This window comes from Corapipo altera, unplaced genomic scaffold, assembly GCF_003945725.1.
Source record: "Corapipo altera isolate COAL_440 unplaced genomic scaffold, ASM394572v1 136, whole genome shotgun sequence".
NCBI lineage: Eukaryota > Metazoa > Chordata > Aves > Passeriformes > Pipridae > Corapipo > Corapipo altera.
In genome coordinates this window covers 105,204-118,792 of record NW_020885109.1, presented here as the reverse complement: position 1 = coordinate 118,792, position 13,589 = coordinate 105,204, and the positions used below count along the sequence as shown (strand labels likewise).

The following is a 13,589-nucleotide window of genomic DNA, read 5'->3' as shown; positions in this document are numbered from 1 at the left end:
GTGAGTGGCTGTCGAGGGTCCAGCCAGCCCCCCCCAGGGGTCCACGTGGTCCCCTTCCTGGGGTGGAAGCTCTGGATCCCAGCACAGAGAGGACTGGACCCCAGGGAGGAAGGGCTGTGTGCCCCCCTCACCTTCAGCGCCCCGAAGCAACAACAGGCCCCCTGTCCCACCCCCATCTCCCAGCTGGCTGCAGCAGCCTCTTTCATCCCCCTCCCACTGCCTTTTGTGTGGGAATGGTGTCCCATCCATCCCTGAGTCCCTGGGAGCCCCCCAGCTGTGGAGGGGTGGGCTGAGCTGGGGCTGCAGAGGGTGTCTCTCCCCTTCCAGCCTCATGTTCTGGACCAACTGGAACGAGCAGCACCCCAGCATCATGCGAGCCACCCTCTCTGGTGCCAACATGCTCATCATCATCGACCAGGACATACGGACACCCAACGGGTTGGCCATTGACCACAAGGCTGAGAAGATTTACTTCTCTGATGCCACGCTGGACAAGATCGAGCGCTGCGAGTACGACGGCTCCAACCGCCACGTGAGTCCTGCGCCGGCCCCGGCGGCGAGACAGGGAGGAGAGTGTTCAAACTGGGGCTGGAGCGCGGTCAGAGGGAAGCAGAGCTATCCCCGGGGCTGGGGGAGATCAGACATCCCCCAGGGGAGGACACTCTGTGTTTGGGGGGCTGTGGGGCCATATCCCACAGCAGGTTCCTCCTGCTCACGGCTCGCCTGTGTCCCTGGGAAGTGAGGATGTAGCCTCAAGCTGCACCGGGGGAGGTTCAGTTGACCATCAGAGGGAATTTCTTCATGGAAAGGGTTGTTAAATGTTGGAACAGGCTGCCCAGGGAGGTGGTGGAGTCTGGGAAGTGTTCATGGCCAGGTTGGACGGGACTTGGAGCCGCCTGGTCTAGTGGCAGGTGTCCCTGCCCGTAGCAGGGGGTTGGGAACTGGGGGATCTTCAATGTCCCTTCCAACCCAGCCCATTCCACGATTCTGTGCCCGGCAGGTGATCCTGAAGTCGGAGCCCGTGCACCCCTTTGGCCTGGCCGTGTACGGCGATTACATCTTCTGGACGGACTGGGTGCGCCGGGCCGTGCAACGCGCCAACAAGTACGTGGGCACCGACATGAAGCTGCTGCGTGTGGACATCCCCCAGCAGCCCATGGGCATCATCGCCGTGGCCAACGACACCGACAGCTGTAAGGACCCTCTGCCCGTCACCGCAGCCTCCCCACCTCTGCCCCTCGCCCCGTCTGCAGCCCAGGGGAAGGGGAAGCCACGCGGGCAGACCGGGTGCCCCCAGCGCCCGTGTAGCCCCTGGGGAGGGATCTCTTTGCCCCAACAGGGCAGATGAGGGGCAGGGACTGCTGGGTCTGTCCCTGCTGTGACCGCTGTCCCTCTGTCCTAGGTGAGCTGTCCCTGTGCAGGGTGAACAACGGCGGCTGCCAGGACCTGTGTCTGCTCACCCCCAAGGGTCACGTGAACTGCTCCTGCCGCGGGGAGCGGGTCCTGCAGGAGGATCTCACCTGCAAAGGTGAGGGGATGGGAGGGAGTGGGGAGTGGAGGGGGAGAGGCCGATCTCAGCCTGGCAGAGCTGACGTTCCCTGTGCCCTCCCCAGCCCTGAATTCCACCTGCAACGTTCACGAGGACTTTGAGTGTGGGAACGGCGACTGCATCGACTTCAGCCGGACCTGCGACGGCGTCGTGCACTGCAAGGACAAGTCGGACGAGAAGCAATCCTACTGCAGTAAGGTTCCTCCTCTTGCTGCCTTGCTCACCCACACAAACACCCTGGCACCCACAGACACCCCGTGCGAGCCCTCGGCTCTGCTCAGAGAAACACAGACTGGTTTGGGCTGGAAGGGACCTTAAAGATCATCCCATTCCACGCCCCTGCCGTGGGCAGAGACACCTTCCACTAGACCAGGTGGCTCCAAGCCCTGTCCAGCCTGGCCTTGAGCACTGCCAGGGTTGCTTGGCAAAGGGAACCAGGACTCTGGAGTGTCCTCGTGTCCCTGAGGTGCTCGCAGTCACTCCTGCCCTCCCAGAGGTGCACCCAGCCAGGCTTTGAGGTCTCCAGACCTTTTCCAGTGTTGGGGGGCAGGCTGGAGAGTGGGACACCTCGAACTGAGCTGGTGGGGGGCTGCAGCACCTCCTTCAACACCAGCCCTCACCCCTTGGAGTGGCCAGCCCAGCACGAGGAGCTGGTTCCCCAATCCTGCTCTGTAGTTTCTTCCCCTGCTGAAGGGTCCCTGAGGATCTGAGACCCTCGGGGGTGCCCACCCTCCCTTGTGCTCACCTCCTCCTCCTCCTCCTCTTCCTCCCCCCCCAGGCAGCCGCAAGTGCAAGAAGGGTTTCCTGCACTGCATGAACGGGCGCTGCGTCGCCAGTCGCTTCTGGTGCAACGGTGTCGACGACTGCGGGGACAACTCGGACGAGGTGCCCTGTAACAGTGAGTGTCTGCCTGGCACCCGGCCAGCCCTTGCCAGGGCTCTGTCAGCTGCCTGGGACGGGGACAGCGGGAGGGAGTGACCGTCAGCTTGACAGGAGCGGAGCAGAGCCAGGGCTTAACGGGGAGCCAAGGTCAAGCTCGTGCTGCTTTGTAAAGCTCACGGAATGACAGCTGGGAGGAAGAACTCCTGGGCATGGGCACGCAGCACCCAGAGCCTCCTGAGAAGGGCGGTGTGACACCCAGCAGGGGCACAGTGTGCAGTGTCACTGCTCCTCATGGCTCCAATGGCTCCCAGGCATCCCCAAAGGCAGCATTCCCTCTGGGCTGCAGGACCCGTCTGCTCGGTCCCAAACTGCCAGGGATGGTCAGGAGCTTCCCAGAGCACTGTCCAGGACTGGTAGTGCCAGGGAGAGGGGCTCAGGCTGCCGGGAGGAACTGGGTCTCATCCAGAAGGGGATTGGAGCTGGGAGCACGGGATGAGAACCCAGAGCTGTGTGGGCAGTGGGGGGCTGTGGGTACCCCTCTGCAGTGCCAGTGGGTGTCCTGGGCTGGGTGTGCACTGGGGTCCAGCCTCCCAACCTCACCTGCTGCTTGGGCTTCTTCCCCCTGGCAGAGACCAGCTGTGCTGCTACCGAGTTCCGCTGCCGGGACGGGACCTGCATCGGGAATTCCAGCCGCTGCAACCAGTTCATCGACTGCGAGGACGCGTCGGATGAGATGAACTGCAGTGAGTGCCCCAGCTCCTGTCCCCTGTCCCTCCCCCGGCTCTGGGGATGCTCCTGCCCTTGGTGCTCATGGTGGGGACCTGAGTCTTTGGGATCTGTGCTGGCTTGGGAAGGGAGGAGGGCCCTTCTCCAGTCCCACAGCCCCGTCGCTCCTGCCACCTGAGGCAGCCCCAGCCCACCACTGCAGCCCCCCTGTGCCGTGCTCAGCACCCACCATCCACCACCCCCTCCAGTCCTGGAACTTCAGGGCACCCGTGGGGCAGCCAGCCGGGTGCTGTGTGGGGAGAGACAGGCACTGGGGGCAGTGGGAGCTGTACCAGGGGCTCCTGCTGTGGGTCCTGCTGTGGGTCCTGCTGTGGGTCCTGCTGTGGGTCCCACTGTGTCACCGGGGCTCCTGCTGTGGTTCCTCGCAGCCGCCACCGACTGCAGCAGCTACTTCAAGCTGGGGGTGAAGGGCACCACGTTCCAGAAGTGCGAGCACACCTCGCTGTGCTACGCGCCCAGCTGGGTGTGCGACGGCGCCAACGACTGCGGGGACTACTCTGACGAGCGCAACTGCCCCGGTGAGAGAGGGAGGGGAGAGGGACTGGGGGGGGCCAGGGGTGTGGTGCTGACCCTCCAGCTGGCTGCGACCCTTTGGGGTCTGTTTGGGCCACGGGGGTTCTGTTTGCCCACCAGGGTGGTTTGTTCTGTGCCCTCACAGCTCCTGCCTGGAGGGTGCCAGGGTGTGGGACCTCAGGGGGATTTTTGGGGGAGGAATCCTTCAGCTCTGGGTCAGGGGGAGGCAGGATGTGGCCATGCTGATGTTCTCCTCACACATCAGGCGCGAGGAAGCCCAAGTGTCCGGCCAACTACTTCGCCTGCCCGAGCGGGAGGTGCATCCCCATGACCTGGACCTGCGACAAGGAGGACGACTGCGAGAACGGCGAGGACGAGACCCACTGCAGTGAGCGGCAGGGTGGGGAGAGCCACAACTCGGACCATGGCACGGGTGGCGGGGCTGGAGCGTGGGCAGGGCCCTCTTCTCTCCCTGACATCCCTTTGCCAAAGGCCAGACCCCAGATTCTTCCCCTCCCGTGGTCTCACTCACACACTGGGGCTTTTAGCTGTGCCCGGTATAAATGACCTCGTGTGCTGGTTTGCTCAGTGCACACACAAGTGTCTGTGACCTGTTTGAACGTGGCCAGTGAGGGCTCCCTTCTGCTCCATTTTTACTTCCAGCCTCCCTGTTAAAGCCCCAAACAGTGCTCAGGAACTGGGGAACCTCCCCAGCTCCAGGGCAGGGAGTCCCAGTCCAGCACCCCCCTGGGCTCCCGCAGCCTGTCTGGCCCTGCCTGGCTGTGCTCTGCTGCCATCTCCTCCCCTTATCACCTCGCTCTGATCCCCCTTTTCTCCTCCCCCAGACAAGTTCTGCTACCCTGTGCAGTTTGAGTGCAACAACCACCGCTGCATCTCCAAGCTCTGGGTGTGTGATGGGGCTGATGACTGCGGGGATGGCTCTGACGAGGACAGTCGCTGCCGTGAGTCTGCTCCACCCTTCTCCCCCCTCTCAGTCCCTGCCTGCTCCATTGCTGTGTTCCTGCAGCCGTGTTGGTGCCTCTGCCCATCCCTTTCCCACCCTGAACTCTGGATCTTGGGGCTTCCTGGAGATGTGCCGGTCCTCCAGCAGTGGGGTGACCAGGCTCCTTCCTGCTCCTCCCTTCCCCCAGGGCTGACCACCTGCAGCTCGGGATCCTTCCAGTGCCCGGGCACCTACGTGTGTGTGCCGGAGCGCTGGCTCTGCGACGGGGACAAGGACTGTGCGGACGGAGCTGACGAGACCCTCGCTGCCGGCTGCCGTGAGTGCCCCGGGGTCTGGGGGTCTGGGGGGGGCAGGAGGGCCGGGGGGAGGGCAGGGGCTGACGGTGGTGCCTCCCTGCAGTGTACAACAACACGTGTGATGAGCGGGAGTTCATGTGTGGGAACCGGCAGTGCATCCCCAAGCACTTCGTCTGCGACCACGACGACGACTGCGGCGACGGCTCCGACGAGTCCCCGGAGTGTGGTGGGTGTCCGTGAGACTGAGGGGGACAGTGAGGGCTCTGGTGGCTTTGGGACAGGGCCCTGGGGGGTCTCCATTGCCCAGCAGGGCTTTGATGTGAGCAGGGTGAGGGGGAACCTGGAGAGGGAGCAGGAGGAGTTTGGTGGTGGAGAGCTGTCCCCCAGCCCTGCTGCAGGCATCCACCCTGGCACAGGGATCCAAACCCACAGACATCCAAACCCACAGAGGGGTCCAAACCCGCAGAGAGATCTGTGTGCCTGCAGAGCAGCCCTGTCCCAGGCCAGCTGCAGGAGGTTGGGCCGTGCAGGGCTCTGTGGAGCCCCCGTGTCTCCGGGTGGCTCATGAAGTTGGGGTGGCTCCCTGGTGCCCCTGTCTCTCTGGGTGGCTGGGGAAGGTGGGATGCTGTCTGAACCCCCCTCCCTCTCACAGAGTACCCCACCTGCGGCCCCCACGAGTTCCGCTGTGCCAACGGCCGCTGCCTCAGCAACCGGCAGTGGGAGTGTGACGGGGAGTTCGACTGCCACGACCACTCGGACGAGGCGCCCAAGAACCCGCGCTGCAGCAGCCCAGGTACCTGTGGGGGCCAGGGTGGGGTCCTGGCAGGGGGAATGGGGTCCCAGCCACCCCCCGCTGACCGCTGCCGCCTCCTCTCCGCAGAGAACAAGTGCAACGACTCCTTCTTCCTCTGCAAGAACGGGAAGTGCATCCCCGAGGCGCTGCTCTGCGACAACAACAACGACTGCGCCGACGGCTCCGACGAGCTCAACTGCTTCATCAACGAGTGTCTCAACAAGAAGCTCAGTGGCTGCTCCCAGGAGTGTGAGGACCTCAAGATCGGGTACAAGGTAGGGAGTCAGGGGCTGGGGGGGCTGGCTGGAGGGGTCATCGAGTCATGGAATAGCCTGAGTTGGATGGGACCCACAAGGATCATCAGAGTCCACCTTCTTCCCCTGCACAGGGCAACCCAAAATCCCACCATGGGCCTGAGAGTGTTGTCCAAATGCTCCTTGAGCTCTGGCAGGACTGGGGCTATGAACTGCCCTGGGGAGCCTCTTCCAGTGCCCAACCACCCTCTGGGGGAAGAACCTTTTCTTAATATCCAACCTCAACCTCCCCTGACACAGCTCCAGCTGTTCCCTCTCCTTCCTTCTCCACAGACGTGAGGGTTGTATCTGTCCTGTGCCAGCTGGGCAAGGGACACAACGTGGGCGCTTCTGGCGCTGCTCGTGCATCCCAGCTGTCCTTGCTGAGCCCACGTGTCCCACGGTGACACCTGTCACCTCCCAGCACCTGTCACCTCCCAGCACGTGGGCCCTGGGGGTGTCTGACAGCTCCGGGTTGCTCCTGCAGTGCAGATGCCGTCCCGGCTTCCGGCTGAAGGACGACGGGAAGACGTGCATCGACATCGACGAGTGCTCCACCACCTACCCCTGCAGCCAGAAGTGCATCAACACCCTGGGCAGCTACAAGTGCCTCTGCACCGAGGGCTACAAGCTCAGACCTGACAACCCCACCAGCTGCAAGGCTGTCACAGGTGAGAGCCAGGTGTGGGCGCGGCACCCGGGATGCTCCCGGTGACTGTGGGATGCTCCTGGCGCTGGAGTTGGTCACAGGGCGAAGTGGCTGCTCCCAGCTCGTGAAGGGGTGGGGCAGGGAGGGTGGCAGGCCTGCAGGGTTCTGCCCATGTCCAAGAGGTGCTTCCCTGCCACTTTTCTTGCTTTCCCATTGCAGATGAAGAGCCCTTCCTCATCTTCGCCAACCGGTACTACCTGAGGAAACTCAACCTGGATGGCTCCAACTACACGCTGCTCAAGCAGGTGTGGGGCGAGCTGGGAGCAGCAGGGGCACCAGCCCCATGGGGCTGGGATTTTGGGATGGAGGGGGGCCCAGAAGAACATGGGAGCTGCCAGCTGGGGAGTTTGGGCTCTTGGCTTCCCAGGGGGATGGTGGATCCATGTAAATGGCAGGAGGTCACTGTAGGCAAGGAGCAGGCAGCGGGGCTGTGGACTCTGTAAAGCCCCTGAAAGCCCTGTGCCAGCAGCTGAGGCTGCCACAACCCTTCTCCCTCCCTCCTTCCCAGGGGCTGAACAACGCCGTGGCTCTGGATTTCGACTACCGGGAGCAGATGATCTACTGGACCGATGTCACCACGCAGGGCAGCATGATCCGCCGCATGCACATCAACGGCAGCAACGTCCAGGTGAGGGGCTGGGGCAGCCCCTGGTCCTCACCCACCAGAGGGGCCCAGGCTGGCACCTGGGACACCAGGGAAGGGACACCAGCCCTGCTGTGGGGTCATCACTGGGCTCAGGGAATCAGCCTGGATTGCTGTGGGATTGTTTTCTCCATGCTGCCCTGAAGAGGGGGACACGGAGTCTGGGAAGGGGGAAAGGGGACTTGACCGGGGTTTGGTTCTCCCCGTCCAGCCCCAGCATCTCCGGTTCCTCCTGGCAGGTTCTTCACCGCACGGGGCTGAGCAACCCCGACGGGCTGGCTGTGGACTGGGTGGGAGGGAACCTGTACTGGTGTGACAAGGGTCGGGACACCATCGAGGTGTCGAAGCTCAACGGCGCGTACCGGACCGTGCTGGTCAACTCGGGCCTGCGGGAGCCCCGGGCACTGGTGGTGGACGTGCAGAACGGGTGAGAGCCTGGGGGGACGTGGACCTTCCCCCCTGCACTGGGGAGGGGCTGTGGTCACCCTGCCATAGTCCTGGAGGCTGGGAGGTGGGATGAAGCCTTCTCTCCTGGCCTTCGGGGTGCTTTTCCCTGCCTCGTGCCCACGCACCTGGGGTGTCATAGAATTCCAGAGTGGTTGGGTTGGAGGGACCTTAAAAACCATCTCATTCCACCCCCTGCCAGGGGGCACTTTGTGCTATCCCAGGTTGCTCCAAACCCCATCCAACCTGGCCTTGGACACTTCCAGGGACAGGACAGCCACAGCTTCTCTGGGCAACCTGTGCCAGGGCCTCACCATCCCCACAGGGAGGAATTTCCATGGTTTGGGCCGGACTCAGCTTCTCCCTGCTCTTCTGTTTCATCCCCAGTTACCTCTACTGGACAGACTGGGGGGACCACTCTCTGATCGGGAAGATCGGCATGGACGGCACCAACCGCAGCGTCATCGTGGACACCAAGATCACTTGGCCCAACGGCCTCACCCTCGACTACATCAACAGCCGGATCTACTGGGCCGATGCCCGGGAGGATTACATCGAGTTCGCCAGCCTGGACGGCTCCAACCGGCACACGGGTGAGGGCAACGGGGCTCCCGGGCAGCCAGCGGGCCCTGGGAGGCTCCGGGCTGTGGATCGGGCCCGGCAGTGGGAGCCAGGGCTGCTGGGGACGGTCCCCAGCTCCAGCTGCTCCTCTGTGCCCAGGGAAGGGGCGAGTTCCCTGTGGGAGGGGGACGTGGGGCAGCCCCTCAGTGACCGCCCGCTCCCCCCGCAGTGCTGAGCCAGGACATCCCGCACATCTTCGCGCTCACCCTCTTCGAGGATTTCATCTACTGGACCGACTGGGAGACCAAGTCCATCAACCGGGCCCACAAGACGACGGGAGCCAACAAAACACTGCTGATCAGCACGTTGCACCGGCCCATGGACATCCACATCTACCACCCCTACCGCCAGCCCGACGGTGAGCGGGGCCGGAGAAAACCCTGGGAGAGGGATGCCAGGCTGGGCAGGGGAGCGGGAATGGGGTGACAAGGGTCTCGCAGCTCCTGTGTCACCCGGAGGGTCCCCAGCTCTGACTCGCTGTTGTCCCCCTGCTCTCCCCTGCAGTTCCCAACCACCCCTGCAAGACCAACAACGGCGGCTGCAGCAACCTCTGCCTGCTCTCGCCGGGTGGGGGGCACAAGTGTGCCTGTCCCACCAACTTCTACCTGGGCAGTGATGGCAAAACCTGTGTCTCCAACTGCACAGCCAGCCAGGTAACCCCCTGCCTGCCCCTGCCTGCCCCTGCCTGCCCCTGCCTGCCTGGACATCCCCTGTGCCCGTCTCCATGTCCATCCTGCCGTGGTCTCCCCGAGGTGCTGGGGTGCAGACGTCTTCTGTGGGCACAGGCAGCATGTCCCTCCTGTGGCACTTCACCTTTGGGGGTGTCCAGGGAAGCCAGAGACCCTCCAACTCTGGAATGTTCTGCCTGTCCCCCCTCTTCAAACCCCAGGGGCTGGGTGGGGTGGGCACAGGGTTAAGGCTTTGCTCCAGGTCAGGACATGGAGTGTCCAGAGGGTACCTCAGACAGGACAGCACAGGGTCAGTCCCCTTGGCTGAGCTCCCTGGGGACAAAGACTTTGGGGTCCTCCTTCCCCATCCCGAGCCACCTCACGAGCTCTCTCCATCAGTTTGTCTGCAAGAATGACAAGTGCATCCCTTTCTGGTGGAAATGCGACACCGAGGATGACTGCGGGGACCGCTCGGACGAGCCCGAGGACTGCCGTGAGTGCCGGGGGGTGACCACAGCTCCCAACACCTCAGCACCCCTGGGCTGTCTGACAAACCCTGTGGAGGGGAGGGTCACCCCAGTAACGGGGCTCAGGGAGCAGTGGGACACGCCTGTCCCTGCGTAGGGACTGTCCCATGGAGCAGAGCCACCCCTTCACTGCGCCCGAGCCTGGGATTGGGTGCTGGGTCCCTGCTGAGGACCCCTGAGGGGGAAGCAGGGTGGTGAGGTTCGACCTAAAAACATTCCCCAGAGCAAACCTGTCCCCCTGTGTCACCCCCCAGCTGAGTTCAAGTGCAGGCCGGGGCAGTTCCAGTGCTCCACAGGGATCTGCACCAACCCAGCCTTCATCTGCGACGGGGACAACGACTGCCAGGACAACTCGGACGAGGCCAACTGCGGTAGGTTCCCGTGTCCCCTGGCGACCCCCAGGCCCCCCCAGCACGGGGCTGCAGCCTGTCACCCCCTGACTGTGTCATCTCCCCCCCAGACATCCACGTCTGCCTGCCCAGCCAGTTCAAGTGCACCAACACCAACCGCTGCATCCCCGGCATCTTCCGCTGCAACGGGCAGGACAACTGTGGGGACGGGGAGGATGAGAAGGACTGTCGTGAGTGGGGGTGCTCGAGGTGTTGGGTGGGAGCGAGTGTGGGCTGGGCTGAGGGGCTCAGATCCCTGTCTTGGGGTATTTGGGGCTTTCTCCATAACCCTGCTCAGAGCAGAGCTTCTGTCCACATCACCCCACTGCCTTACAGACACTCCTCCTTCCCAGTGGAAATGAAATCCTTAAATCCCTTAAAGTGGCCTGTTCAGTATTTGTCCTGGATTTGGGCTGAGCCTGTTGCCCAGCTGAGGGATGTGTGACCTCTGCCCTGTACCCCATAGCTGGGAATCTTCTGGGGCCACCACGGGGCTCTGCTCCCCTCTCCCACACTGAGCATGGCCAGACCCCTGTGATCCCCTGAGCATCCTGCAGCCCTGCAGGTGGTTTTTGGGGGGGAGGGAGTGACTGGCAGCCCCCCTGTCTGCCCCACTGCCCCTCCTGACACCCCTTCTCCCTCCTGCAGCGGAGGTGACCTGTGCCCCCAACCAGTTCCAGTGTGCCATCACCAAGCGCTGCATCCCCCGGGTCTGGGTCTGTGACCGTGACAACGACTGCGTGGACGGCTCTGATGAACCTGCCAACTGCAGTAAGGGGGGGCCTGCGTGGGGAGGGGGGGTTGGCCACACCAGAAATGGGGGCTCCCCACTGCTGGTCACCAGTGTGTGTGTGCGGGGTGGTGGGTCCCTGCTCAGTCCCTGCTCAGTCCCTGTGGGCGGTGGGTGACAGTGGTGGTGGCTCTGCCTGGATCTGTCCTGCTGGAATCCTCCTCTCCCTGACTTCTCCCTGGAGAACTGCTTGGAAGCAGGGGGGTCTCACCCCCCCATTCCCGACAGCTCCAGGCTGTTCATCAGCCCCGTGGAGAACGAAACGTGCCCGTGCTGACACCCTTCCCGTGTCACTTTGTCCCCTCCAGCCCAGATGACCTGTGGTGTGGACGAGTTCCGCTGCAAGGACTCGGGCCGGTGCATCCCGGCGCGCTGGAAGTGCGATGGGGAGGACGACTGTGGGGACGGGTCTGACGAGCCCAAGGAGGAGTGTGGTGAGCAGGGGCTGGGGGAGGGCCCGTGTCACCTCCAGCCCCCCATTCCCTGCGGGCAGGCTGGCCTGGCACTGGCTGTCCCCTCTGGGGGGTTTCAGCTGCTCCTTCTCCAAGTGCTGTAGGCACAGCGGGCTTGGAGGGAGGTGTGGGACAATGCTGAGCCCTGTCCCTGTCCTGTCTCTCCCCGGGGCAGTGCTGCCCTGTCCCTGTCCCATCCCTCCCCTTGCCTGGGGCAGTGCTGCCCTGTCCCTGTCCCCCCCCTCCCCTTGTTTGGGGCAGTGCTGCCCTGTCCCTGTCCCATCTCTCTCCTTGCCTGGGGCAGTGCTGTCCCTGTCCCATCCCTGCCCTTGCCTGGGGCAGTGCTGACCCCCCGTGCTGTCCCTGTCCCCCAGACGAGCGCACGTGTGAGCCGTACCAGTTCCGCTGCAAGAACAACCGCTGTGTGCCGGGCCGCTGGCAGTGCGACTACGACAACGACTGCGGGGACAACTCGGACGAGGAGAGCTGCAGTACGTGCCACCCCCCGGCCTTTGGTGTCCCAGGAGTGGAGCACAGGAGAGGGGAGAGGTTTGGGCCCTCCTCAGACCCTCTCCTGCTGCCTGTGGTCGCGGCGATGGGGGCAGTGCCAGGCTGGGAGCCTGGGGAGCTGCCACGTCCCCCCAGCCAGGACACCCCTGACTCCAGGGGTCTGGAAATCCTGGCCCTGCACAGGGGGGGCTGTGCTGAGGAGACACCCCAAGGGTGACAGGTAATGGGGAGGGGGTGACCCCAACACCCTCCCGGCAGCAGCGCAGGGGCCCAGTGTGGCCACGGCCACCCGTAGGCACCTCATCCTGCTGGCACCGAGCTTTGCCCCAGGTGGCACCTGGGCCGGCAGTGGGGACACACGGAGCCATCGGGAGGGACCCAGGTCACAATCCTGAGCCTGGGCCAGTGCACGGGGAGGTGGCAGAGTCGGTGCTGTCCCTTAGTGAGTTCCCTGTTCCCACCCACCCGCTGAGCAGCAGAGGAGTGTGAGTGTTCTCATGGATGAGACAGTTCCCGGGACTCTGCTGTGGGTGGGAGCACAGCCCTGTCCCTCTGGAGGGTCCCAGGCTGCCCATGGGACAGCACCAGGCTGCTGCCAGACCCTCTCCCACCCCGTGGTGCCCACCGGGTCCTTCTGTCTCCCTGCAGCTCTTTAGGGTGCAGCTTTTGTTTTCTTTTCCGTTGATTTCCCGTCGTGTTTTTGAGTTTGTGCCATTTCACTTCATCTTATGTTTTTCTCCATTTTCACACTGTCGTTATGGGGCGCTCAGAGGTAGGTTCCTGCCAAAAATCTTTTAATTCCATGTACAATCTCTCTAAAATCAATGAAGACAATAATTTCCAGGTGAGGGCAGAGGGGTCGGGACTGGACAGCCCAGGTGGATTTACTGAGCATCAGCACCAGCATCTCCCTCCACGGAGCTGCAGCCGGGGAGGGTCTGACCCTGCTGCTCCTCAGGGCCCGTGCATGGCTCGGACTTGGCTCCAAAACCCGTCCCCACTGTGACCCTTTGTGCTCCAGCTGGACACCCCCTACCCCGCTCTGCCCCCACAGTCCTGCTCTATGGCCAGAGGGTCCGTGTGCCCCAAAGCCCCGGGGCCGTGGGGAGGGGAAGGTCCCAAGAGCCTCCCGGGTGGGCGGCTGTGCCACGTGCCATCCTCCTGGATTTGGCACCAGCTGTGCCGATGAGCTGTGGGGGGGTGTCTGTCCCCATGCCCTGCGAGGGGGGACAGGGGTGAGGCTCTGCCAGGGCACCGCTGCCCTTCCTCCTGCCTGAGGGGCAGCCAGGGTGGGCAGTGAGTGGGGCTGGTGGTGCCTGCACAGAGAGTGAGTGACCTGGGGGACCAGCCAGTGCCCCCCGAAACCCCTGCAGGGAGCTGGCAGCCCTGGAGCGGGGTGGGAAGGGGGCTGGGAGGTGGTACCAGCCACGCCCTTCTCCGGCAGCTCCCTCGGCTCTGCTTGCACCCCCCCCGTGTCCCCAGTGCCACTGGCCGCGTGTCTGTGTCAGCCTGTGCCCCCCCAGCTGTTGGCCAGGGAGACCCCCCGCCCCTGCCCCCTGCCCTGGCTGTCCCCACGCTCAGGGGACACCCGTGTGCTCTGTCCCCAGCGCCCCGGCCCTGCTCCGAGAGCGAGTTCTCGTGTGCCAACGGCCGCTGCATCGCGGGCAGGTGGAAGTGCGACGGGGACCACGACTGTGCCGACGGCTCCGACGAGGTACAGCCCCTCTGCCCTGCCCAGCCCGGCAGGGGACACGTGTCCC

The 13,589-nt window shown here is 64.0% G+C and overlaps 1 protein-coding gene across 1 annotated transcript in view; it reads left to right on the top strand.

Moving 5' to 3' along the window:
* Positions 1 to 13,589, top strand: part of LRP1 (LDL receptor related protein 1) — a gene marked incomplete at its 5' end in the record, with an annotated part of 70,042 nt that overhangs the window by 36,702 nt on the left and 19,751 nt on the right. The window contains 27 exons of the mRNA XM_027669841.1: positions 328 to 532; positions 1,001 to 1,193; positions 1,403 to 1,528; positions 1,614 to 1,742; positions 2,328 to 2,447; positions 3,061 to 3,174; positions 3,586 to 3,735; positions 3,996 to 4,130; positions 4,576 to 4,692; positions 4,882 to 5,010; positions 5,094 to 5,216; positions 5,643 to 5,783; positions 5,871 to 6,058; positions 6,564 to 6,747; positions 6,945 to 7,030; positions 7,294 to 7,413; positions 7,668 to 7,855; positions 8,260 to 8,465; positions 8,663 to 8,851; positions 8,998 to 9,146; positions 9,561 to 9,654; positions 9,943 to 10,059; positions 10,149 to 10,268; positions 10,726 to 10,848; positions 11,176 to 11,301; positions 11,694 to 11,810; positions 13,437 to 13,543. Of these exons, the coding sequence (XP_027525642.1) occupies positions 328 to 532; positions 1,001 to 1,193; positions 1,403 to 1,528; positions 1,614 to 1,742; positions 2,328 to 2,447; positions 3,061 to 3,174; positions 3,586 to 3,735; positions 3,996 to 4,130; positions 4,576 to 4,692; positions 4,882 to 5,010; positions 5,094 to 5,216; positions 5,643 to 5,783; positions 5,871 to 6,058; positions 6,564 to 6,747; positions 6,945 to 7,030; positions 7,294 to 7,413; positions 7,668 to 7,855; positions 8,260 to 8,465; positions 8,663 to 8,851; positions 8,998 to 9,146; positions 9,561 to 9,654; positions 9,943 to 10,059; positions 10,149 to 10,268; positions 10,726 to 10,848; positions 11,176 to 11,301; positions 11,694 to 11,810; positions 13,437 to 13,543 (3,796 nt within the window). The remainder of the gene's footprint in view (positions 1 to 327; positions 533 to 1,000; positions 1,194 to 1,402; positions 1,529 to 1,613; positions 1,743 to 2,327; positions 2,448 to 3,060; positions 3,175 to 3,585; positions 3,736 to 3,995; positions 4,131 to 4,575; positions 4,693 to 4,881; positions 5,011 to 5,093; positions 5,217 to 5,642; positions 5,784 to 5,870; positions 6,059 to 6,563; positions 6,748 to 6,944; positions 7,031 to 7,293; positions 7,414 to 7,667; positions 7,856 to 8,259; positions 8,466 to 8,662; positions 8,852 to 8,997; positions 9,147 to 9,560; positions 9,655 to 9,942; positions 10,060 to 10,148; positions 10,269 to 10,725; positions 10,849 to 11,175; positions 11,302 to 11,693; positions 11,811 to 13,436; positions 13,544 to 13,589) is intronic.